This window comes from Nestor notabilis, unplaced genomic scaffold, assembly GCF_000696875.1.
Source record: "Nestor notabilis isolate BGI_N333 unplaced genomic scaffold, ASM69687v1 scaffold32743, whole genome shotgun sequence".
Lineage (NCBI taxonomy): Eukaryota > Metazoa > Chordata > Aves > Psittaciformes > Psittacidae > Nestor > Nestor notabilis.
In genome coordinates, this window is record NW_009924076.1 from 1 (window position 1) to 26,555 (window position 26,555).

Below are 26,555 nucleotides of genomic sequence, written 5' to 3' on the forward strand. Positions count from 1 at the left end.
AAGAAGTGAGCTTGTTTCTCACATATATCTAAAATTTTGTTTCTGTAATAAGAATTACCCTGCCACATCCATGTTTTATGGGAGCATAAAGAAGCAGCATCTACTACTTCGTTTATTTGGCCTATGCAGCTATTAAAAGGCCTCTTTCAGGACTGATGGAGGAGACTGCTCCTTTGAGAGTATCTGTGTTATTTACAGTGATTTGTGACAACTGCTAGACAGTTTCTCGTATCAGTGGAGTATGGTGCTTCTATGAGCATGGCAGGCAGATGAGGAAGATGAGGATTAAGGCTTACCTTGCCAAGCAGCATTTTGCATTAGCAGATCATGATGATGTTGAACTTGACACTCTTGTCTCTGCTGTTTTGTATTAAGCAATTACTGTTAAAGAAGGACTTTTCTTTTGCCTGCTGCATTCAGGAGTGCTGAATTTGGTGATTTAAAAATTATGTGGCTTGCTTATGAGGTAACATTTGCAAGTATGTGTTTATCTTGTTTGCAAAATGATGTCTGAATTAATTTGGACAGCAGTTATCTTACAGGTAGCAGAATAGAAAAATATCCATGTTGACAGTTTCAAGTGTTTTGAGGGCAAGTGGTTTGCTTTGTGCGAAATGCTCTAATGTTGACTTTTCTTAAGACTAGATCTTAAGACACTATAGTGTAACTTGCTTCACCAAGGGACACCACACACCACAGTGTCTTGGTCAGATACCAGAGAGGAAGGGTTTGCAGTTGTGTAAGTAGGCAGCAGCGATTTCCATGTTTTGAGGCATCGCTGCTAGCAGTTTGGAGGGGGTTGGTTTGTATTTTTGGCTGAGGGTTGTGTTGATAAGTAATGCTTTCTGTCTGTTCTCAATAATTTGAACCTTGTCTTCCAGGGCTAAATAAAAAAAGGGGAAGGGAAGGGGGCATTAAGGTCTCCTTTTTTTGTTACTCTTTCCTAGAACTTACTTACTCTTTGCTCTGTTTGGAAAGTGTATCCTTTAATAACCAAAATCATACTCGGAACTGGAGTGCGAGTAGCGAGAGCTTAATGAATAGCATTATCAAGTTGACTCTTTTGACCTTGGTAATTACTAATCTAAGCAATCGGGTATTTTCGAGCCTTGTCAGACTTACTTGTTTAGGATTTTACTTATTTTGTTGGTTTTTACAAGTCTTGAGTAGGAAAAGAGGACTTAGAAAATCTGGGGAAAAAAATAAAAAACTAACAAAAAAAAAAAAACAAAACCCCAACCCCATATTTATTCTTAAGGGGTAGAGGTCTTCTAGAGGGGAGCTGGCTTGCAGAGGGGGAAAACAGTATTCTTATGCTAATCCATGCTCTGGATAAGGAGCAAAGCAGCCGTGCAAACAATGGAAGTGGAGCCAGAAAGTCTGCTCTGCAGTCTAGCACGCCTTGAAAAGCATGTCAGGCAGGGCGCCTAGGGCTGCGCAGGGGAGGGGCCGAGCAGAGGGGAGGGAGAGCTCTGCTCCAGCTTTATGGAGCTGGCAGCTAGCCATAAGACTTGAGAAAACCTTACTACCTAGAAAACAAGAATTAAGGGTGGGAGTGAGGGGAAGAGGGAGATAAGTAGTTGCAGCCTATTTATTCATGTTAAGAAGGAACAAACCCCCAAAGCCTATTGAATTCTCTCAGCTTTGTTGCTGCTATTTTCTTCTTTGTACTAAAATTGAAATTGAAGTGATGTATTTTTTTTTTTTAAATAGTAACCTCTTTTTCTAAACAGCGTTATGCGTGAGGGATGTAGATTTTAGCAGTGTGCCCCTACTCAGGAATTAGCTTACACTACCCTCATGTGGGCAAAACGTTTCTGTTGGAAAGTGTGCTGGAGCTGGAGCTGCAGGCTGGCCTAAGGATGGCATTAGGGGGCTTTGGGGTTTCTATTCCTTGCTTCTTTTGTCACTGACATCGGTTTCCCTGACATCAGGGGAAAAGCATGGGTCTGTATAGCATGCTTTGTTATTGATTAAATTCAGTAACCAGTAAGGACAGGCTGTTTCACTTAGGCACCATGAAATGAAAATTACTCTTCTTAACCACCAAACAAAACTTCAGTTTCTGGAGATCTCTACATGAGTCCCAGAATTTGCATAATCGCCTTCACTTTGGAGACAAAAAGTAGTTGTGAATTTCTTTTTCTAGACTGGGCAAAGGTTATAGGTGTAACAGAAACATGGGATCTAAGTATAATAAAAGCTTACCCTGACAGTTTGTTATTCTGGGGGTGTTTTTTATATAAATTAATGAGCAATTGTCCTTAAATTATGGAGAGAAAAAAACCCCAACAAACTGCAAGGTTGTGAAAGTATTCATTAGTTGTCTTTATAGTGCTGAAAGGGATGTTGCACTTTAGAAATCCTTCCTGTGGAAACATTTGTACCTTTAAAGGCTCTGGACCTGATTTTAGGTTCCATTGTTCACATTTTAAAAAGTGAGCAAATACATATTCAGGTTTGAGGCCCAGCTTTTTCCTTTCCTCAGCCTAGGCGTATTGTTTGTATAAAATAAGTGTAATTCAAAGCCAAAATATGTGATAGGTCTTGAAAGTGGTATAGTAAGACCATAATATTTTCAGTAGTGACGTGTGATATAAAAACATCTAAGAATGATAGTTTCTGAGTAGAATAGCAGAAGTTGATGTCATTTATGGTAGAAGGAACATGGGTGTCCATTTGCCAGTTGTCTTAAGGGCAGAAGCTCTCAGCCAGCTAATCACCAAAGTGATGTATTTGAAAGGGGGGAAATTTTTATTCAAGATGCATAAAAATTAGTCAAGATGAATAAAAATTATGTAGTGAAATCTTATTTCAGTATGCTCAAATAAGAGAATGTGTTATGTTTGTTACACAGTAGGATATGTCTGAATACCTGATGGCACTGGGAAAACAGCTTTGCTGAATTTCATTACTGTTAATATAATGGCAGAAACTTTGTAGCAGTTACTTAATTGGAATTCCAGAGTAACAGTAAGATGGGCATTCAGGAGTCCAATGAGTGGCGTCCCCAATTACCTAATTGTGCTGGGCATGGTAAAAAGCAGCTAGGCTTTAATTTCTTCATGGTTAACAACTTTGTTTATGAAACAAACAGATATATCATAATTTAGTAGTTTGGCTCCTAAATTCTGACCTAATGTACACACATTTGATATATACAAGCAGTGTGAAATTTGCTGTTCATAAGATTTCTGTTAGAGTATCCATTTTGGTGGCTTTTCCAGCTGCTCAAAACCAGGAACTCCTTTTCTAAGACTGTGAACTCTCTTGCTGCAGAAAGCAGTCAGGAGCTCGTGTTTTCTGAATGAACAAACCCACCCTTGCAGTACATGTGTTAGAAACACATGGTTATAAATGTCCTACAAATAGAACTCTGGTTTTTTGTTTGGTTTTGTTTTTTTTTTTTTTCATTTCAGTCTTTTGAGAAGTGTGTAATACATACACGTGTGTGCTTCATTTAACGTTTCAGATTTTGTAGCAATTGGCAGAGGAAGAAAGACCATTGAAATAATTCACACAATCTTTTGGCTTTAAAATTTATGCAGTCACTAATAGTTTTAATTAACTCTAATAAAACCTGCAGTTTAATGGTATTATGTTTGTGAGTTTGCACAGATTAGTGCCTAAACAAATAGGACCTTATTTGAAGTAGATTTTGTTGATGGCCATGCAGCCAACTAGCTTGCAATAGCCAACAGACTTCTCTATCAGCTGTATGATTTCTTCATAGATTTTGGTGGTGGATTGACCTGTTTTTAACTTCACATATTTGACAGCATTTTAGCATAGCTTGTTTGTCTGTTTCAGTATGACACTTTTCTATAATTTGTGCAAGCATGGCTTGCCATAAATTAATAAACACATTTTGAAAGTAGGCTTGTATAAGTATTTGAGAACATTACACAATACAGAATCTGAAACTTTTATTTAAACTTCTTTTCCTGTTACGGAACTGGTTAAATTTGAATATTTAACTTCGAACAAGCTCAGGTTACCTATAGCTCTTCTTGTATTATGAATAACAAAATGGAATTGTAAGGGCTCTCCCAAATCAGAGTCTGCTCCCATCCTGTCACCTGCAGCTAGGTGAGATGATAGGTTTTGTAAACTAAAGACTAATTAAGTTTTTTGACACTTTTTAGTTTAAAAATCTTTCCTAGAACCTGCTAACCACTCTTTAGGAATTGTTTTCTAATTCCTGATCTAAATAAATTGTAATGGCTAATCCATAACTAGGGTTGTTGAACCAGTAGTTTTCTTTAGGTTGAGCAGCTGTCTCTCCTTGTGTTTATTCTTATTTACATTTTCAAAGAGTTATCATTTCCCTGCCAACTTTCACTGTATTAATCTTTTTCTTTTCATCTGCATTCATAGGGCTTTCCTGTTCTCCATATATTATTATCAGTCATTCTAGACATATGTTGAATTTATCAATCATACTGTGTCTGTGCTATTCATGATTTACCATTTCCACTGGGCAATTTCCCTAGGAAATCCTCAAGTTGTGTTTGTCTCTTTCTCCCAGCAATATCATATGGATGTGCCTGATGTTCTATAATTGATTAATGTACTTGAGTCCTTGGACATGGCTATGTCCTGTACATGAACTCCTGGTCTATGTGAAGCAGAAATTTTCGGAGTTCCCAATATGCATAATTTTCACAATTTCATGCTGTTCTGTTTCATTCCATTTCTGTTACTTCTATTCTTAATGTGATCCAAATATTTCTGCATAAAAACAATACTCAGCTGAATTAGCAATTCATGATTGTCAGCAAGGTTTGTCAATGTGTTACTTTTTGTACTTAGTTTATTAATGAAAAGTATTCTTGAACTGAACTGATTGAAGAACGTCATTTGAACTACATTGGTAATCTGTTCTTGAAACTACTTGTTTTCTGCTCTGTAGTAAATTCTTTAGTGTTCTTACAATCCCTCTTTCTTCATCCAAATTAAGAATTTTTTTAGTGGCAACATACCAGGTTTTTTTTAAGCTCTAATAGAGAAGTTATTACATACTGCCTTGGACTGACAGTCCAGTTTACCTCTGGTATTCTCTTCCACCTCAAAGACGTGTTCAAAACTACACACATGATTGAGGTAATATGCTTGCAGTTACCTATGTCGCTCCTTGCCCCCATTGCACATAGGAGAAGCTTTTAATATATTTAAGTTTTGCTTTGGCAAATGCGTTTACTTGGTATTGTATGTACTGGTGCAAATGTTTTAAAACATCTTTTCTGTTGAAATTGATTTAATGTTCTAATTCCTGTGAAGTCAGAGATTGACATTTCTTTTTTCTTGTGTTCCTCTTCCATAGTACTAGCTTTGTTACATTCAGCACCATCATTCTTTATTGAAATTTGGGACAGTGCAGCTCATTTGGTTTAGGGATCATGCTGTTAAAAGTATTACAGAGCCACATCAAAAGAACAGTTACCACTGAATTCCCTGATTTTAGAGTTGTTTTGGATTATATGACAAATCCTGCACACTTTAGCTTCATATATTCGGCGTCATACAGAGTGTAGGGTTAGACTGCTGTGATAGTGCCATGAATTCACAGCTGAGCTCAAGTTTAGAAAAAAATCACACATGGCTTTAATAACAAAAGCATTCTCTTCAATAAACTATTTTTAGAAAGGATAATAAATCACAGTGTAGACAAATTGAGTGTTGTGATTAAGGAATAAAATACTTTTTAACAGATTGTAGTTAGACGCTTCTTTATGGCGGCAACAACAACAACAAAAAAACCCCTTGAGGACTTGGAAATCAACTGATTGATTTGGGGGTTTGAATTAATTCAGCATCACTCTGTTGGCAGAGTAGCATTCTAGGTGTTAACTGGTGCTTTAACACATGTGAAGTAGTCATATAGTTGTGTCATTCTACACTGTTAATATTGGGCAGGTTTTGGAGAAATTCCAGCTGTTGTTTGCTTTAGATCCTGTGCCTTAGCAGGGCTGCCAGTCTTCTTCAAGGGGAATCCAGAAATGGCTTGGAAAAGGTATCACTGTGGCCTCTTTGGTTTTGTCAAATGTAATTTTTTGTTGTGGTGGTTTGTTTTGTTTTTAGTGAAATACATTCTCATGAAGGTTATAAGTACATCAGTTTGGGGTGTGGCATTTGTTAGAAGCACTAGAACAGCTAGTCTGGGTTTTTTAAACCTTTTTTTAAAGCTTTTAAACTACATAGCTGTATTGGAAAGCCAGGTGATTTCAAGAACAAAATGTTTGCAGACTGTTTCTATTTCTGTAAAAGAGCAACACAGGCTATTTGAGAACTAATTGTCTTAGGTTTTTTTTCTCATTTAAGTTACTCAGCTAAACAAGAAGCACAGTTCAAAGGACGGATAAAAAGAAAAAAAAAAAAAAAAGCCTGAAATCTCTCCTGATAGCTGTGACAGAAAAACTGATGGATTCTACTGTGGTGACTGAAAAAACTGCCTCAACCCATGCACATCATGTTTTTGACACAGCTGTCTTGCTTGTGTAGTGTAGAATAGGGCATGTATCCACACAACAGTTCACATAGTTTGTATTGGGACATCTTTATTGTAAATCACTAGTTTTCCATCAATGGCTTAAGCTCACCTGCCCAGCAGTGAGATGTTACCACTAGAGCTGTGGGTGCAGCAAGGTTGGTCAGTGCTTGTCTGCCCAAGTCTTGCAGCCAGCTGCAGGACTTTCCTGGCTAAGGGCAAATTTGACACTGATAGTAGTAGCAAGAGAAAGACAAAACAAGTAATAGTATTAAGGCTTCATATCTGCATGTCAGGGAAGGAGAAGGTAATTGCAGCCCTGCTGGGTTTTGCTTTTCATTTTTGAGGTATTTTCAATGCTGATAAGTATTCTCAAATTATAATGATTTTAAAATGAGGAATTATAGCAGAACTTGTTCTCAGGGTCATTTTATTACACGTTTTTATATATATTCTTATACATATTTACATTTTAATATATATGAAAAGAGAAGTATTAATGAAGATTTAGGTACAAAGTGGAGATTGTTACATACTTGAATAGGCTTGGACAACATTTTTCATAGCTACCTTAGATGGTCTTATTAAACAAAAATCACCATGAAATTGGAAGCGAGTTGTATGAAAATGCTATTTTTTGCCATTTCTTATTGGTTGTTTTTTTTTTTACTAACGTACAATGCAGTACAGTGGTAACATTGCATGTTAAGTTCCTGTGCCAGTGTGTTTCCCACCTTATTAAAGTGAGGAACTAGATAACCAATTTTCCAAAAGTAAAACACTTACTCTTGAAATGTGGGAGAGTGAAAATTTGAAATACTGAAACTTGCATGAAGAGAGACAAATTACTTTAAAACATACTTTAAACAGACTATTAGTGGGGTTTTTTTGTTGTTTTTCTTTTTCCCTTGATGGACTTCAAAAATAATACTGTAAATAAAGTCTTCATTGTTTTGCTACATACAAGCTGTTGACAGTTTTTGTCTTCCATGTGTTTTATTTAGGACTGAAGTTCATTGCAGTTGAAACACAGAATAAAGTAATAATACTTACAGACTTATGTTGCTGGCTTGGTGTTTTTGTAGCTAGAAAGACCTTCCATGTCGGCTGTCAGAATTGGTCCTATTACTTGTGATTAGGAAACACTAAAAAGAGTGAATATATTGGTTACCATATGGCTTTTACCTCTGCCTCTCCAGGAGGCTTATTTTGAAGTTCCTAGTGGTTAGGATGTCTGCAGAGCGTGTTGTTCTGAGTCCATCCCAGCACTAACGGCAGCGCTGGGGCGGCTGTGGCATTTGGGGAGCATCACCCGAGTCCGTGAGGCGCCCAGCCCGGAGCTCGCCCCAGCTTCCTCTGGCGCAGAGGTGCTTTGTCGCTTCATTAGGGAGAAGTCAGAGACGTGTGAAAAGTAGGGCAGGGGTCGGGGCGGCCTGCCCCGGCCTTGCTGAAATTGAAAGTGACAGACACCTCCTGGCTCGGCCGCTAATTTGCCTCCATGTTAAATGCCTCTGAAGACTAATTAAAATGAAAAGTTCTTGGGTCTCACCGACAGACAGATTGAGTTATTGATGCTGGAAGCGGCCACCAACAGTAATTGCAGCCCATCCCTGAGCGAACGGCAGTTTTGGCATTCATGAGCAGCGCCAGGCTGACAGGGGTCAGGGGGGTCAAGCCCACCGAAACAAGAGGCCGAGGAAAGGCAAAATCAGTCCTCTGTTCGTCTTTGTGCAGCAGCGCTTTTGTTGCAATTAACTATTTAGGTGTCTGAGCTCCTTTTTAGTCCTCTGAGGCCCAATTATGCTTCCCTTGTGAATTGCTGTAGAAAGTTCGTTAAGCAGAACGTGAGCACAACTACTAAAGTCTGAAAAAGTAACTTCTTACTCAGTATGGCTGTCTTAGCTATGTGTTCATCCACTCGATGTGTAGAACTATATTTGATTTTGGGAGCAAATGTCATGGGCATATAGTAGCATAATTTCTCAGGAGGGATTAATTGGTACAAAACTTGGGAATCCAGTAGGGTATCAGGATTCTGAATTGGAGTTAACAGAGATGAATAATAAATGTTCACTGTTGTGAACTAAGCTCACTCTATTTTCTCTAGAAAACATTATATATATTTAAAAATATATATAACGCAGTCTACAGCAAGAGGGGCTGGAATCTAGTTGATGCTAAGTGAGAAATTAGTTTCTTCATTCGACTGTTAAATGAGGTTGTGCGCTTTTTGCTGTTTTGTTTTTAAGATGTAGTACTAATCTAGAAGACAAAAATAACATAAGTACATTAGGCAACTAAACTAACTACTTCAATGCAAATTGATCTTTCTTTTTTGCTTGACAGGCTGGGGGGGATTACTGCAAGGAAGTTTCTCTGCAAGCATTTTTCAACTGGTGGCTCGAGATGGTGTTGCTTTTATCACTGCAATATTATGAGAAGTCACCACTGAGTTTAATTTTTAAGAAAAGTAATAAGCATAAATTTTAGTTGCTGTAAATAAAACAGGTTTCAGACAGATTTACGTTCCTATAGCTGTATGTGAGTCTAAAATATATGGCTATGGCTGGTTAGTTAACATATCTAATATTTTTGATAGGAATGTAAAAACATTCACATAGGCTGTTACTAAAAGTCTATATTTGAGATGAACCCTGCAATTCAGTTAGATAATAAATATGGCTAATGTTTTCAATTACTAATCTTAATAAACATATGCTTTTAAAATTATTTTTTGCATTCACATGGTTATGATCAGTGTGATGAAAACTCTTGAGGTTGGTTGGTTTTGTTTGTTTCAGAAATGCAGGGAGTTTCTTAATATCTTGTTTTACTCTTCCTTTCAGGAAACGAAGTTGGAAAAGTTACAAAAGCATCTTTCCAGTCAAGCACCAAATCTTGTATTAGGCTTCACCGAACAGACTAAGCTTAACATTTGTCAAGCAGAAGGACCAGTTGTCTTGCACAGGAAGGATTAAAAGTAAACAATGACTCAGTTGAGAGCTTATGAGCGATTGCTTGGAGCATATCTACTTATCATTCTCTGTGTTCAAGGTAAAGACGTGCTGTTTGAAATAAGTTTATTTTTTTGTTCTGTAATGGAGTTGTGTGTATAGTGGTTTTGGGGGGATTGGGTGGGTGGTTGGGGGTTTTGGTTGGTTTTGGGGGTTTTTTTTGTTTGGTCTGTGTTTTTTTAAAATTGCAGTATGCTGTTCCCCATGCCTTCTGATGTTCCCAGCAGTCAAGAGATCATATGGTCTAACTAATCTAAATAAACTTGTTATGCTTACTTGATGGACCGAGGCGAGTGTATGGGATGTTCACAATTGCCTGGGTTTCAGTTAGAGGAGTTACTCGTTTTTATGTCTGTTGTCTTTCCAGCCACCAGCTATCAAAAGCTTCTGGAAGTCCATTTATCATTAGGACTTTTAACTCCTCTGTCAAATTGGGTTGAATTAAAAAGTATTGGGAATAATCCAATGTGACTGACTGATCGTATATCAGGAATTAAAGCTTAAGTGTAAAGATTATAACTTGGGGGGGAGGAATACATTTTTATTATTATTTTTTTACTACTTATTAGCAGCTGTACCTTGCAGGTCTGATTCTGTAGTTGCTTGTAGTTCAGAGAAGTGTCACTACAGCAGAACGGTATCTGAGCTGTTAGTGGTATTGCATTCTCATGTTTGGGACATGAACAGTAGCGCTCTGCCTGTCCATCAAGCATGTACATCCATATTTGGTCTCTGTGTAAGATTTCTGGTTCTCCCAGCTGTGCACCTTGAACATGTTTGAGTACACAGAGTTTCCCATGTGTTTCGAGGGAAATAGAGAAGACTAATTTGGTACTGCCATTTTGATACTTGAATATAAAAGGCTTTATATTCTCTTTTCATACTTACATCAATTTTTGCTTAATGCTTGATTTTGTTTTGAGATATTCTTTGAGCTTTTTACTTTCAAGAATAACAACTCAGTGAATCCATTAAATAGGCAGAGGAAGAAGCCTGGTAAGTACTGAAGTGACAGTCTCTGTTCTTTTTCTGGTCTGTATGTGCAATTAAAGGATTAAACAATTTAGTGGAGCTCTCTTTATCAGGACTATGCTTGATACATAGCTTGACAAATGATTTTAAGAGCAGACTTGCATCACATGTATAATGGGCCTGCCCCTTCCAAGCCACTTGATTCTGCCTCTTCCCATGTGCTGGTACTTACTCTCTTGTAACCAAGTGCCAGGGTGCATTTGGGAACTGCTGCAGCTTCTAACCTGGGTGTGGGGATGCACTTAGGCAAAGTGCAAGACTGTACCTTTAGATATAACCCAAACCTTTATTAAGCAGTAGATATAAATGTCACTGAAGATATTTACCTGGAATTGACCAAGGGTGAGCTGTTAACTACACTGAGACCTGGATTAAATGAATAGTGCCTCAGCCCAAGGAGGCTCTTGCAAGTACCATCCCACATGCACATTCACAGCTACGCTGTTAGGGAATAGAAGTCCTCTCTAGGTCTGTGCAGAATTGCACTTCGTTAAAGATATTTGAAACTGTTATTCTTCCTCAAGTTTCCTGTGGGGTTCAGTCCAGGAGGCTACCACAAGCACACTGAAGACTTCTGCATCATTGAGTACAGCCTACAGAACTGTAAACTTTCATTCCAAAATTTGACAAGTGTTTCTGTATAATTACCAAGTTACTTGAGCACTTTCATCTTTTTAGCCTGCAGGGGCTCTGAATAGTGTCTCCTAACTTACACCTGTGTGCTTTAAACGCTGATGTTCAGCTTGATTCACTCTCTGTGTTTGTGTGTATGTATGTATGCATGCACACATGTATTTCAGGAGTGGGGAAAAGCATGTGTCTTAGTTTAAGCTCTGCTATTGTAGCAATGATTTCAAGGTTGAAAGCAACAAAACAAATCTAAATCCAGGATTCTTCCATCTTTGTAACATTATTTAAGGTGGGAGAGGGAAATTCTCAAGGCCAGTCTCTTTTTCTGTTGTGGACATAAAATTCTTAATCGTCGAGAAATAGCTCAGTCTGTTTGGACAGGAATAGCCTAGTTTAGGTGTAGCTGAAGTTTATGATACAGGTTTGCAAATATTTACAGATAGTTGGTAAGGTGATTAGATTGGTAATGGGCAAAATCACATTAAAGGAAATTTTGGTGAGAAATTAGGAGAGAAGTTTTTCACAGTGAATGTGGTTAAGCATTAGAACAGGCTGCCTGGAGAGGTTGTGCAATATCCATCCTTAGAGACAGTAAAAACTTTACCAGAATTACTCTGAACAACCTGGTCTAACTTAGAAGTTGGTCTTGCTTTGACCAGGTGTTGGTACCAGGTGGCTTCTAGAGGCCTCTTCCACTCTGAAATACTCTTAGACATAGCATTTTGCAGTGGAGCTTGTTCTACTAGTATTCCAGCAGTTTTGCTGCTTCTTACAGAAGATACCAGCTTCTCCCCTTGAAGCAGTTGGGTGTGATAGGCTTTGTTCTTTTTACTGAGGTCATGGTTACCCGTTTGTGTTAGTCAATATTCAGTGGTTTACTCAAAGGCAATAGCAACTGAAGGAACAATTTTTTTTATTTTTTTTTTTTTCCTCTCTAGATACAAAGAGAAGCAATAATAAAATTATTCAGGTCTTCCTGGTGGCTTAAATTACATTAACTCCTTCCATGATCACATTTATTAATCATGCTTCAATAAATAACTTCAAATAATACAGCTAAATAAAGTTTAAAGACTGTCTACATATTTTTTGCCTGCTTCTAAAGAAGAAATTGCCTTGTCTTAGGAATATTTCTGACTTTCGAATCAATACTGAGTGAGCCTCAAAGCCGTGGGAAAATTGAGCTTGCTGAAATGTTGGTTCTTCGATGCAAGTTGCTTAAGGGCTTGTCTTCAAACGTATGAAATATGCTTGGTTTCTAGGGGTGGTGAATAGAACAACAGTCAAGCCTCTCTCTTCTTGTTCCTAGATTCATGGAGGAGTTGTGCCTGGTGGGAGAGGGGGGAAGAAATAAAGTTAATAATCATCAAGTATTTGAACTTTTGTAGGAAAGAGGAAATCTAAAGTGAGAACCCTAAGCAGTATAAATTCAAAGTGGAAAAAGTAGTTTCAACAAGGAAAGTATTTGTAGGATGCTGCAAAAATGCATCATAAAGCAACCAATAGAGCTGGAGAGCAGAGAGAGTAGAAACTCCCAGCCTGTTTACTTTCAGTGACTGACACTGAAGCTTCGTGGTTTGCTCGCTTGTTTTGGAGGCTTCTTCAGAATGGCAGGAATTTCAGGGCTGATCAAGACCTGACAGAATGAAGTAGCAAGTGTGCCTGGATATGCACATGTATATATACACACCTCATTTCTTAACAGGTAACTTAAACCAAGTGGCTTTGTGTGTTGATTAATGTGATAATATTCTTGAAACAATAGCAGGAAACAGAGGCAATTCCATGATGTTGGTGAACAGCTGTTGTTTCTCAGGTCAGTAGTATGGAGCAGGGAGACACAATTGTTACTCACTGGGTTGGACTTTTTCACTTCTGTTGAGAAATGATCAAAAATAAGCCTGGGTAACAGATGGCTAGTTTTAATAGCAACTTTTTCAAGAAAAGCAATTTTTATTTCCTTTCTTGCTGTGGAAGGTCTTTGCAGTATCTTCAGACCTGTGACTTGCACTGCATCTTCACCTACCTACCCTTGCTCATCTAAGGCAAGAGGTTATCAGCTTCAGTTACAGTTGAGGACTGTAGTAAATATACTTTTGTCTTCCCACTAGAACAGGTTTTTAGTTCAGAGATCTGCTTCCAAGTAGAGATCATTGTCTTTATAATGCATTGATGAGCATAACTAATCAATATATGTAACAGAATAGTTTAAGAACTTAATATGTACTTAAATATATTCTCATAAATTTTGTTCTTTGTTACTGTCAATTTACTATATGATGTAATGTTAGATAGGTGGTTCATCACACCTTCCTGTGTTCTTCAAAGACAGCACGGAAGACCAGTATTTCAATCCTTGTGAATTAGTTGACTAAAAATGTCTTAATAGCATGCAATCTGTATGAGGAAAAGTTTGTTAAAAGTTAAATTTTAAAACAGTTAGCATTAACATAAAAAATGGAAGTCCATTTAAAAAGTTGGCATTGTCCATTAGTGAACCAAAAAAAGTCTGTTGAGATTTTATTTCACTATCATGCTTACTCTTATTCAAAGATTTGATATGGGAATTTATTTATTTACTTTTATGCACTTTCAGAATTTCAGGTGAAGTAGTTACTGAATCTAAACATCTCAACTTGTCTGAAATAAAGAAATGTTCTAAAATCTGCAGAAGGAACTTAAAAGCTTTCAGAAGCTGATTCATTATCTGACGACAATGTAGTTCTGTTTACCAGCGATTTCCCCAGTAAGAGCTGCATCTGTCTTTAAAACACAGGCAGCAAACTTGTATTGTTAAATATTTGTCTGATTAAAGTTATTTTAATGGATTATTTGAAGGTTATATAATTATTATTAGACTTTCACATTTAGTTTTAAGTAACTATTCTTTAAAAGTCCGTTTAAATTAGAACATTGTACTTCTTTTAAAGTAAAATACACGTTTCCTTTTGTCTGGCTTTTTTACTGACTACATAGGAACAGAGAGTAATCTTCAGAAATTACTTTTTTGAAGGGAACTGGGAGCAGAGACTGGGGATTGCTGTCTGGGAAGGTAGGGGAGTGGGGCTGCCTGCCTGTGCTGAGCACTGGTGTAGCTCCTGGTAAAGCTGGAGGGCAGTAGAGAGAGATTTTAACCAAGTAGTCTGGGAACGTGCTGTATGTTTTAGGAACCAGTTCTGCTAGATGGAGCTACCTCCAACATGCCTGGTCTTTGGAGATCACAGCCCTGATATATTAAAAGCACTATAGAGAGAATTATGGATAAATGTCAGGCATAGAGCTTATAGATGCATTTAAGATTTTTTCTTTGCACTCAGAAATGGTTTGTTCGTTTGTTTTTCCATTTTTTTGTTTTGGGGTTTTCTTTTAATTATTATGTGTTCTAAGAAAAATTACTAGTATTTTACTCTAGCTGTCAGTTGTACTAAGGTTTAATTCACATGGCAGTACAGGTTAAATCATTATGAAAGCTTGAGATAGGTAGAAAGGTGAAATGTCCTTGTTAAAGTGGATGTTTTTGCAATATCTCCATCCTAAAGCAAGAAAAAGTAATGTAAAACTACCACATAAAAAAATCAAGGTATGTCTTGTTCATAAGAAAGGTGTATCTAACATAAAGAGCTTTGGTACAACTTTTATCTTTCATTAGAAGAGCCTGGTGTGGGTAAGCCCTGAGTGTCAGCTAGCCCTAGCAAACAGCTTTAGCACTAGCAGGAAGGAAGGTGGAGGTAGTCTTCTGACAAAAACTCTTTTTGTTTAAATACTGGATTTATTGGAGTTTACAAGCTTGGATCAGATTAGCTACAAAGAAATGCTGATAGTATTGTAGTTCTGATAGGATAAATCCCTTATAAGGTTAATGTAATCTGGAATAAAAATATATTTATGTGGATCGTCTATATTATCAATTCAGAAAGCAATTGCATGACTTGAATTTTGTGGGATAGTAGATTAGCATTTGCAGCTTTATTTGTGGACATAGGGGAGATACAGTTAAATAAGAAATTATAAGCATAATTTGGCTTTTGTATTTGTCTTTCACTTACTATTCTCTCTGCATTTCTTAATAGAGCTGGGCTTTTTATGGGTTACACAAATATTTTCTTAGATTGGAAAACTTAATGAAATTATGTATGTATCCTGGCATTGAGTTGCAGCCAAGTTAGCTCATGTTTTAGTGGTTAATAAAACTTTACTGTCACGCACAGTACCTTTTAAAGATTATCTGTATTAATATTAGTATTTGAAGCCATGCTTTCAAGTAGACTTGTATTTCTGTCCTAGTGGTATTTTTAATATACTGTGCTTCTTTATAATACATTTTATGATTTAATTTATTTTCTAGGATTGCAGGAAGTAGTTCTTTGAATATCTAAGGGCTGGATATGATAGATTGGCAGGTGTTGTTCTACTTTATTAAAAAAAGTTTTTTTTAGAAACAGCCATTTAAATGTCATCTTATCTGTAGCAGTTGTTCACACTTCTAGAAATGTGAAACTAATGTGGTGTGTATGAGACAGTACTGTGGTGGGGCAGAGCAAATGACAAACTGGGAACATGAAGTCCCATCAGCTTGTTTCTCGTTATTGTCTTATGTTGTGGTTACGTGAAAAGAGGAGAACCAGCTCACCAATTCTCTGATACTTCACGGAAAGTTCTACATTTTTCTATGTATTTTCTCTATAATGTGGTAAAACAGACATTATAAAGCAGTTCGTGTTTTTAAATGTATATGATACTATCATTCTCAAGGCTGGACAAACAAGCTGAAACTGGTCCAGGATCTCAAACAAGTCCTCCAGCATGTGATAGTTTATTTGCTGCTCATGTATATTGTTTTGCCCCAGCAGTTTACAGGTGGAGGGTAGGAAGTAATAGAGGAAGAAGCTTTCCTGTGCCTGGAATCTCTGGGTGCTGTATTTCTGTGAAAACCTATTTTCTTTTGAAGCTGTGTGTATTAGTGCATAGCACTTATACCTTTGAAGGTTATGTAAGATCTGTGTTGCACTGCAGAGCTGACAACTGCATGTGTCATGGAAAAGAAACCATTAATTACATCATCAAGTAGTGTAGTGTCACAAGATTTCAGGTGAATGGAAACTAAGTCATTTTACACGTTTAACTCCCTTTCCCATATCTAGAATCTTCAAGACAGACACCAGTATTTCTTGTAATGCTGAGCTTGAATCATAGTACTGCAGTACAGGATATAGTTAAGGAAAATAAAACCTTTCTTCTGAATTGATCGCAAGAAATCTAAATATTTTCCTTTTTTTTTTTTTTTTTTTTTTTGATTTTTTTTTTTTTTTTTTTTTTTTTTTTTTTTTTTTTTTTTTTTTTTTTTTTTTTTTTTTTTTTTTTTTTTTTTTTTTTTTTTTTTTTTTTTTTTTTTTTTTTTTTTTTTTTTTTTTTTTTTTTCATTTTCTGGATACTCAGTTAAACTCCTCTTTAGTGAAGAGTTCTCTTTGCAGTCTTGGAAAGATAAAATGCAAGAGTGAAGTGATCCTCCCCTGCCTTCTTTGTGTAACTCAGATGTTACCTGTAGGATGAAAACAAGCAACAGTGGACTGTTGTTTCACATTACAAAGATAATGAAGTTGTAGTCTGGTTTTACTTTGAATAAAAATCTTTGCCTATAAACTCTACAAAAGACAAAGATGCAAGGTTCTTTGAAAATATGGTTATCTAATTTGGATTCTGTTTGGTATGTGTTCTTCATACATCTTGTTACACAATCCATCATAGTAAATTAAGAGGAAAAATACATTTCATCTCAGTTTTAGTATTTGGTATACGGTATTCATGCTTCATTGTTACTTTACAAAGAATAATACTGCTTTAGAAGATTCTAGACCTGCATAAAAATTTTCTAGCTCTTGCTTTTCTGAGCTAGAAGAAGTCATCCATGCTTTAAGGGTTCATTGATTTCTCTTCTGAGAAATTGAAAAAATGCTGCATTCTGTGTTCAGGGTAGGAAGATAGATGAGTGGCTGAGAGGCATAGATCATAAAGTATTCAGACTTTTAAGATATGGAATGTCCCTGAAGATAAAAAGGGGTTTTGCCACATTAATTAGGAAGGATACCATAGTAGTTCAATGAAATTAGAAGGGAAGGCAAGTAGAATTACCTGTTCTCTAAGCAGGTAAATGTGAATGCAGAATGTTATGTAATGTCTGTGGCACAGTATTAAAGTTTATGCTGGGAAGAAATCTGTAGAAAGAGAGAGAGGACAGTTGGAGGAGCTGCTATTTCCATTTGGTTAAATTGGAAATACGTATTGCACAGGTGAACTCTGTGTTATCTTAAACTGGACCTTCTTGTTAACAGTCTGTACATACTGGGAGTGCTGAACTCTGGCATTACTGAAGTACACTTTGAAAACTACATTTCAAATAAACCATGGCTAAGTGATTTGAGGCTTTAGGTAAATGGTGCTGTACTTTGTTAGGGTATACTCTTAGTTGTATCTAAAAAAGGCGCAGTTTCATTGCTTCTAGGGAAATTCCTGAATCGGAACAGTGCACTGGGTGTGGTCTATTAATCAGATAAGGAAATCTGCAAGTCAGCTATTTTCAGAATAAGAAGATCAAATTTCACAAATACTTAATCGCACATTAGCTGAATGATACAGTAGATGTTACAGTAGAGTCATACAGAGGGTGGTATCTACAAAGGGTTTTAATCTAGTTTTTCTGCACATCTTTCAAGCAAGTTACAACATGACTGTAATGCTCTCATTACTCTACAGGTAGCAGTCAGTGGGTTTGACAGGAAGCCACTAGAAACTCTTAAGAGACTCTTGAGTTTCCTGGTCAATTTTTTTTTTTTTTTAATTTTTATATAAATTGAGGTTTTTTATTGTGATGAAAATCTTTTGAGTGGTAGTGAGGTACCTCCACTTTTCAGATTGTAGCTGAATTTGTGAAAGCTTCTATCGATCCTAACTGGCTGCTCTGTTATCTTGCACACAGAGACTTGCTGTAAATTGTATCAGAGCAGGCAATAGTCTGTTCACAACTCCTCCAGCTTTATTTCGTTCACACCTTGAGGTCTTAGAGCTGAAAATACTGTTAGGTGATGGACAGAAAGAGATTTTCTGTTGGCAAAATCATGAGTAATAAAGCTGGAGATGGATGAAGATGTTCTCATCTCATGCTGTGGTCACAAAGCATGTTCCAAATGAATCAGATAGTGCTCCTAATTTTTCTTTCCTGTGTGTTCTTCGCTAAGAAGAAAACAGATGGAATTTTTCTTCTGAATGCCTACCTTCACAAAAGCACTTTAGTAGGATGAACTAGAACAAATGATGCTTAACTCTCCTTCTGTTGAGAAATTGAGGGCTACTTTGGACATAACTTAGTCCTATCTTTATTCTGTGAAAGTGTGTTTGTGTGGATGTTCATGTAATTTCCTAAAATGTAATTTGCAAACAAGATTTACTTTAGCTCTATTTTGAAGTACTAATGCATACAGAGATAGAAAACAAAAAAGCACCCAAGAAATTTTGGAGTTGTTACTGCTCTTCTGTGGGACTGAATCCGTGGAAAGTGACTTCAGTTCAGAAAATTAGAAAATTGCATGTATGTTCAGTCGTGCGTAAAATTATACTGTTGTGGTTATCAAGCATTTGGATTTTCTAAACACATGAATGAGAGAGACTCTCTTTGTAAAATTCTTACCAGTTACATCACTACTTTTCTATCCCACCTCAAAAAGGGAAAATACCCTCTTTCTGTTTATACTGGCTACGATTAGAAGATCTGTGATTAAGATATAAAATATTTGAGGTAGGTATTTCTATAATAAAGTGATTAGCTCAAATTTTTGCCACAACCTTGGAAGAGGAGGTTCTCACGTCTTGTATAGTTCAAATATTTATTAATGTAAGTATTCTGTTGTTGTACCTGTGAAGCTCTTAAACAGAGAGATGCAAAAATATTCTCTTTGTTTTGGTTTGGTTTTTAATGTCCAGGTCAAAATCTTGACAGCATGCTTCATGGCACAGGAATGAAGACAAATCCTGACCAAAAGAAACAAGTGAATGGAGTGACACTTGCTCCAGAGGACACCTTACCTTTTCTTAAGTGCTACTGCTCAGGACATTGTCCAGATGATGCTATTAATAACACATGCATGTAAGTATTGCATACAGGATAGAAGAGGCTCTTTGAAGAGAGCCCATTTTTGCTTGTGAGAGAGGAAACTCTTAGAGTGCTGACTGAGGTTTTGTCAAGTGATTTGACCGTAACTGATTAGAAACTCAGTGGTTCTGTGGAGAGCTGAGCGCTAAAACCCACAGTCATCCATATCTAAACAATACTGTTTTCACCGTACCTTAGAGCCATTTGCAACTGGTCATTTGACCCCAGCAAGCGCTTTGAAGGATTGAGGTTTTAAGTAACCTGTAGCCTTTTATAACTGAATGAGTATTAAATGACCTAAATCTAAACCTTCTGGTATGACTACCTGCTGGCTTAGTCTAGTATTTCTTCACCTAGTAGTCAAAAGGTAGTGTTAGCAACATAACCATTTATTGAGAATTCTTGTTAGATGTTCGTTAGCTGTAGAGTAGGAGGGAAAGGCAGGGGGAAGGCGGGGGTGATCAGGGTGAAAGTACTCTGAACACATAAGGACAGGAGGGTACTTTTAACTTTGATAGGCGTCAGAATTGTAACAGACCCATGCACTGATTGTGCGCCTGCTTAAGATGCTTTATTCATGTTGTAAACTGTCCTTGGTTTTCTTTTTTTCTCTTCATTTGCAGTTCAATATTTAAGACTCTTCTGTTGTTGTTGTTTTTTTTTTCCTGAAGAATTAATATAAAGATACATAATAGGAAGTATATTACTTGCTACTTTTAATCTGAGTCTTCACCTTAACACATAAGCTTCTCTAAAGCTGTCACTTAGCAGATAAAGACGTTTTTGTGGAACCCAGGAAGGTGGAATAAGCACTACCATCTTTTAGAATGTAAACACAGCATTTTATAAATAGTTTTGCACCTAGAAAATGTTTTGTTATTACCCAGTATTTTGTCTTTTAATTCCTTTGGTACGTACTTTCTCGCTTTTTATCGCCCCCTCGTGTATGCAATCAGTATAGGCCTTATTTTTTCCCTTCGAACCAATGGCTATATAGATCATTATTCTGATAATAAAGCTGTTAAGAGAGTTAGTAACACTTATGCAGTGTTCATGTGGAGGGTATTTTATGGTATTATGCTTACCAAATCTGCATTTCTTTTAATAAATTATTGACAAGCAAAAATATTTCTGGATTTGTATTCCTTAGTATCTCTGATGAGGGAATGAATGAGTTTTGATTTACTTAATAAAATCTTAATTTTTACAGATACTTAAATCACGGACCTATGATTGCAAATTGGTTCGGGATTCCATATAAATATTGTTGACATTTTGGTGTGATATAGAAATCAAAGCATTTTTATAAAGAGATAGTAAGTAGGGAATTGAAATGCCTGGTTTGGGTTTGGTTTTTTTTTTAATTTGTTCTTTTTAAAGAATATGATTAATTAAATATTTGTTACTGACAACTTCAGAAAGTGGATTTGGGGGTTTGTTGGTTTGTTTTGCCCTGAAGTCTGAATATTTGAGAAAGGTCGTGTGGGAAAAGCGTAGCTGAGCTTTTGACCTTGAAATAGCCACCTTGCACATACTGGGATTTCTCTTCAAGAGTTTATCATTACAGTTTCAAGAACAGGCACAAATGAATTTTTTTATTACTACGTTTTAACCTATAGTAGTCAGTATACCTTTTTAGTTAGATCTTTGCTTTTCCACCCCCTCAATTGTTTCTAAACAACTGTGGGTATGTGGTTGAATACAAGCAGTCCTGAAGTGGTGGTGGGGGTGAGGAAGTGGAGGACAGAATGTTTGGGAGAAAACATCCGTACAATTTCTGTGATTAAATATTGTGGCGGTCTTTTGTTCTCAAACTGTATGGTAACCACTGTGTTAAAATTAGAATTTTTCTGGTTATTGCCATTCTAGTTTTCTTAATGGGTTCCTGGTCAGCTAATGCTGTATATTTAACAACAAGCATGCTGGTAAAGCACAAATTATGTTTATTCCAGAACTAATGGGCATTGCTTTGCTATCATTGAGGAAGATGAACATGGAGAGCCCACACTTGCTTCTGGCTGCATGAAGTATGAAGGTTCAGACTTCCAGTGCAAGGTAAAAAAATTGAGCTGCCATTAAAATTTAAGATCTCCATGGAAATTATGTATGGAAAGTGCATAAGCAGTTTAAATCTTTGTAGTTTACAACTGCAATCATAAATTTTGCTTGTTGCAATTTACCACCGAGGAGAGTGGGACTGAACAGTTGTGGGTGAGTAGTGGCAGAAAAGACATGGTGTGGGAGCAAAGACTGAAATAGAATCCTAGCTTGTTGGAGTTCTCTGCAAGTATCTGTAAGCCACATCTGTAAGACAAAATGAACAGACATCAACCTTTTACTTCTGTCCGCTTTTTCCTCAGTTGAAGAGGCACCTTTACAGCCCATCTCTAATCAATCTGAATATTTTGTTTTCATGCAGAATTTCTCGATTGGTTTAATTTTTAATTACTTCTTTTTTTGAGAGAAGTGCATAATCATAAGGAGTTGTCTTCACAGATCACACAAGAGCTCCCTTAAAGTTTCATGAACGTGTACACAATTTATCAAATTTTTTCCTGTCTGATATACAACTTTATTTTTTCCTTTGTAGAAGAGTTAATGTATTGTTAATTGCATGGCTATAACTTGCCCTTGGTTTAAAGGGGTGTAATAAGCAGACTGCTGCCTTTGGAACTTCTTTTTTATGAAAGTTGGAACTCAAAACACAGTTAATAAAGCAAGGGTTTATTTGGAAGACAGAGATACAGCACTAGCTGGGCAAATACTGCTTTGGAAGACTGGATTTTGCTTTTTCTTTTGTCACATTGCCTACATTAAACAAATCTTTCAGAGATAATCACCAGCTAGATTGCTTCCTCCCCTTTCCCTGCCTCCCCCCCATCCAATATCTCTAGGACTTGGGTTTCTATATAATGTAGCTGTGGGTAGCATTGCTTTTTGGAAGCGCTGTCGACTTCAGTTACAGCTGTGAATGTTTAGGGTTACTGCAAATCAAACCTGGGGTGTCATGATGACCTCCTGAAATTGTACTTATATTAGTGTCTTATTTTCAGATTAATTTTCATGTCCCTCTATCTTTTATGTGGTGTTCTGAAGATGCAAATAGTGCTACTATGATGAGTGCAAGAGAAAAACTTGTAAAGGGATTCGGGGTTTTTTTGTCTGAAGAGCAGTATTTATTTAACATACAATTAGCTGCTTTTGACCAAGCTTAAAAATTTTGCAGTGTGTGAAGCAGCAGCTTAAGTAGGAATCATTTGTTTCTGTGCACCAAGTACAAAAAGCTCCAAAATGTGAACGCATGAACCCAAAGAGACGAAGTGATGCCTGTCTGCCACTGTGATGTTGTCTCATACGCCACCTATCCCCATCCTAGCTGATCACTTCAAAATCTGAACCTTTATTCGATTATCCTTCAACAGGACTCACCTAAAGCACAATTACGTCGAACAATTGAGTGCTGTCGGACCGATTTCTGTAATCAGGATTTACAACCAACATTACCACCACTTGACAGTACAGGTAACAGCTCTTAGATGTTCACACTGCTACTAATAAATGTGGTGTGGATTCTGTTCTTCAGATCCTGATCAACAGATAAGAACAAGGAGAAAATGTAACTACAGTATTGCACAGATTTGTTTTTTCTGTCCTAAGTAATTTTGATAAGAAGCTGTCTACTACACTTCATGCTCTATTCCAGTTTTCCTTTTCTGCCACTTCCAAGTTAATCTTTTCCTCCATCAGTCACTCATGGTATTTTTATTCTCTGGCTCAGTTTGCTTGTATCTTGATCTTTTGATCTTTTTCCACAGCCCATTCTCTTTTCTTTTTAAAATAGTTTTTGTAATAATCTCTGCCATGTTTTTGCCATGATGAATGTATCTTAAATATAAAATGTATTCTGACATTGTTTACTGTTATCTACTCTATATTGATTCTTGCTGTTGTTCCCAGTGAAGATAGCTTATATTTTCATGCGCTTATTCAGTGCTAGACAAGTTGTACTAGTTTAACTGTTGCTTAATACCTTCTCAGAATCTTACTGCTGGAAATCCTTTGTTTCTATTTCTCAGAACAAACTAACAAGAATCAACCAAAACCAAGAATCAACCAAAACCAATTCCAAAAATCTCAAGTTAAATCATCCTTTTTTGTTTGGTTGGGGTTTTTTTTGTTTGGTTTTTTTTTGTTGTGGGGGTGGTTTTTTTGGTGGGGTTTTTTGTTGGTTTTTTTTTTTTTTTTTTTTTTTTTTTTTTTTTTTTTTTGACTTGTTTTTTGTTGGAATCCAAATGAGATTATCTCTGCTTTTCCAGTGTAAATACTTACTTTGATACTGTAACACTATAAATTTTGTGTAATTTCATGTGGACTGATCTTTTGTATGCATCAGCTGTCCTGCTTCTTTCTGACATTTTGCAATTGGCTCCGCATACTGTCACAGAATTGCAGACTGGTTGAGGCTTACGTAGGACCTCTGGAGCTATCTGGTTCAATCCCCCTGCTGAAGCCAGTTGCACAGGACCATGTCCAGACAACTTTTAAGTCAACACAACCTCCTTGGACAACCTGTGCTAGGGCTTGATCACCCTTAAGTAAAGAAGTATTTCCTGATGTTCAGATTAAAACCTCCTGTGTTGCAGTTGATGCACATTCATATACACAGTATATTAAAATATACCTAAATAAACTGTTTGCATTGGGTGCTTCATCAATAGACTTTGGAAACTTTAATCTTTTTTTCTTTTTTTTTTTTTTTTTTTGCTTTGTTTTGTTTTGTTTTTAAATAGATGGACTGTTTGATGGAAGCATTCGTTGGATGGCGGTGTTGATTTCTATGGCAGTCTGCATAATTGTCATGATCATCTTATTTAGCTGCTTTTGTTACAAGTAAGGAAAGCACTTTCTTTATTGGCAATATTTTTGATTTCCCAAATGAATGTAAACAGAAAAATTATTTTGTGCATGTACTCAGTTAATCATGTCTATTTCTGACAAAAATAGATCAAAAGTGAAGCTGTTGTAATTTAATTTCACACTTCTATGGATAGCAGTTTGCATTGCAAAGTAAAATGAAATGTTCACAGTGTAGAATTTAAGTGAATTTAATCCTTCCCTCTGGCTAAAAAATGTTTATAATTTTCTACATTACGTATAACTTTGATGCTATATCATCCAGTCATCCAGTAAACAGGAATATCTTAATGCTCTCTCTCTTTTTCTTTTTTTTTTTTTTTTTTTTTTTCTTTTTGGATCTTCAGTCACTTTAGATAGTTAAATTCCATCTAGTTCTGAGATTTACTTTGCAAACCTGAAGCAACAAGGATGTGTTTAGAACTTTTCCTTTTCTGCTGTGTTTCAAAACTGAATAATTGACCAGCCAAGCTGTGGCGATTAATGCAAGTGCAGTTTAAGAGACTGTGCCTGCTTCTGTCAGCGCCAGCCCTGTGCTGGAGGTGATCCTTGTTCCAGCAGTTTCAGCAGACACACTCATGTGGCAGCCTCGTCTGCCGTGGTTCAAGGTTCAGGCTGTTAGTTGAAACCAAAACCAGTGGTGTTACACTAGTAACACTGGCTGTGAGCTGAGTATTAAAAATGCTGGTGTTCCACCTGACTCGCAATAAGCTGATGTGCCTTTACACACATTACAACTTTTTAGTATTAACTACGTATGTTAAATTTCTGGAAGAAAATAAAAAGGTACAGTAACACCTGATTATTATTTTTTTCTTTTAAGAAAACTTGTACATTTAAATAGCTTTTTTCCTCATTCAGTTTACTACATATTTTGAAAAAGTTTTTTGAAATTCAGCTTAATCTCTCCTGTTACTTTTGCAGGCATTACTGTAAGTCAATGGCAAAGAGGCACTGTTATAATCGTGACCTGGAACAAGATGAAGCATTTATTCCAGCTGGGGAGTCATTAAAAGACCTTATTGACCAGTCACAGAGTTCTGGGAGTGGATCAGGACTACCATTATTGGTAAATCATAGATTTTTCTTGACTGAACTTCTCTCCATTAAATAAACAGTTTGGTTTGTACCTAATGGCTAGAACAAAGCAGAGCGTCAATACAGTGTATTATTTTATGTGCAATTACCGTGAAAGATACAGCACAAACTAAATATGTATGAAAGCCCATATTCACATAATTAACTAAAACAAAGTGCAAAATCAGATTGTTTTGGGAAATCTGTTGGCATCAGCAAGATTTAAGAACAGTGAGAGCCTACAGACATTAAGATGCAGTGAATGGCTAGTACAAGTATTGAATTGAACAAACTCAAAGATGTTTTTTTCTCAGTGTCCACTATCTGATAAAAAAGATTAGCTTTTTACTGGCTGATAGTTGTTCATAATTTGTTATTCATCTTCCTATATAGTACTTGCATAAAAATTAGCCACTGAGACAGATGACTGTAATTATTTATAAAATCGAAACAAATAGAATGCGTAAGAAGTTGAGCTGATTTAATCTTCGGGTTTGTTATACAATTCTTCCTTGGAGGCAGCAATAATGAGTTTGAAATTGGAATAGCGGAAAAGATGGAATAACTTACATAGAATAACTTTTGCAATGGGGTTAAAATTCAAAGCAATCCAGACTTGAGAAGTAGCTCATCCAAGTACTTTTGGTTAATCGTTGGGTGTCCCTCCTCCACTTTCCTCTCTGTCTTATTCTCTAGGTTCAGCGCACTATTGCCAAACAAATTCAGATGGTGAGGCAAGTTGGAAAAGGACGATACGGTGAAGTGTGGATGGGCAAGTGGAGGGGTGAAAAAGTCGCAGTGAAAGTGTTCTTCACCACAGAAGAAGCTAGCTGGTTCCGAGAAACAGAGATTTACCAAACTGTTTTAATGCGTCATGAAAACATCCTTGGTAAGGAAGCAGTACATTGTTTGGCTACTGGAGAGCTTTTGTGAGGGTGAAGGAGTGGGTGGCTTGAGGAGTATATGATGGATTTTATGGAATAACCAAATGGGTGTCCCTTAGTGTATGCTAATAAAATGTTAACTGAAAGGATAGGATATGGCCGGTCTTGGTTGGAGATGTGTCTGCAATCTCTTTGCTGGAAGACTGAGATGGTAACTTCATGTATAGTTGAAGTCTAAGCTTTTACATTACTAGTTTTCCATAGGGGAATGGGTATCTTCTGACACAGTCCAAAACAGTATTGATGTAGGAATTTTTAGTGAATGTTTCATAAAGAAATTATGTACAAATCATAGAATAGTTAGGGTTGGAAAG

General features: G+C 36.6%; 1 protein-coding gene across 1 annotated transcript; it reads left to right on the forward strand.

Moving 5' to 3' along the window:
- Positions 1–9,331: 9,331 nt before the first annotated feature.
- On the forward strand, positions 9,332–26,230 carry LOC104400200 (bone morphogenetic protein receptor type-1A-like). Its single transcript, XM_010012451.1, has 7 exons — positions 9,332–9,541; positions 19,138–19,300; positions 21,259–21,361; positions 22,729–22,828; positions 24,097–24,196; positions 25,145–25,289; positions 25,994–26,230. The coding sequence occupies exons 1-7, from the start codon at positions 9,475–9,477 to the stop codon at positions 26,228–26,230; spliced, it is 915 nt and encodes a 304-aa protein (XP_010010753.1). The 5' UTR covers positions 9,332–9,474.
- Positions 26,231–26,555: the final 325 nt, after the last annotated feature.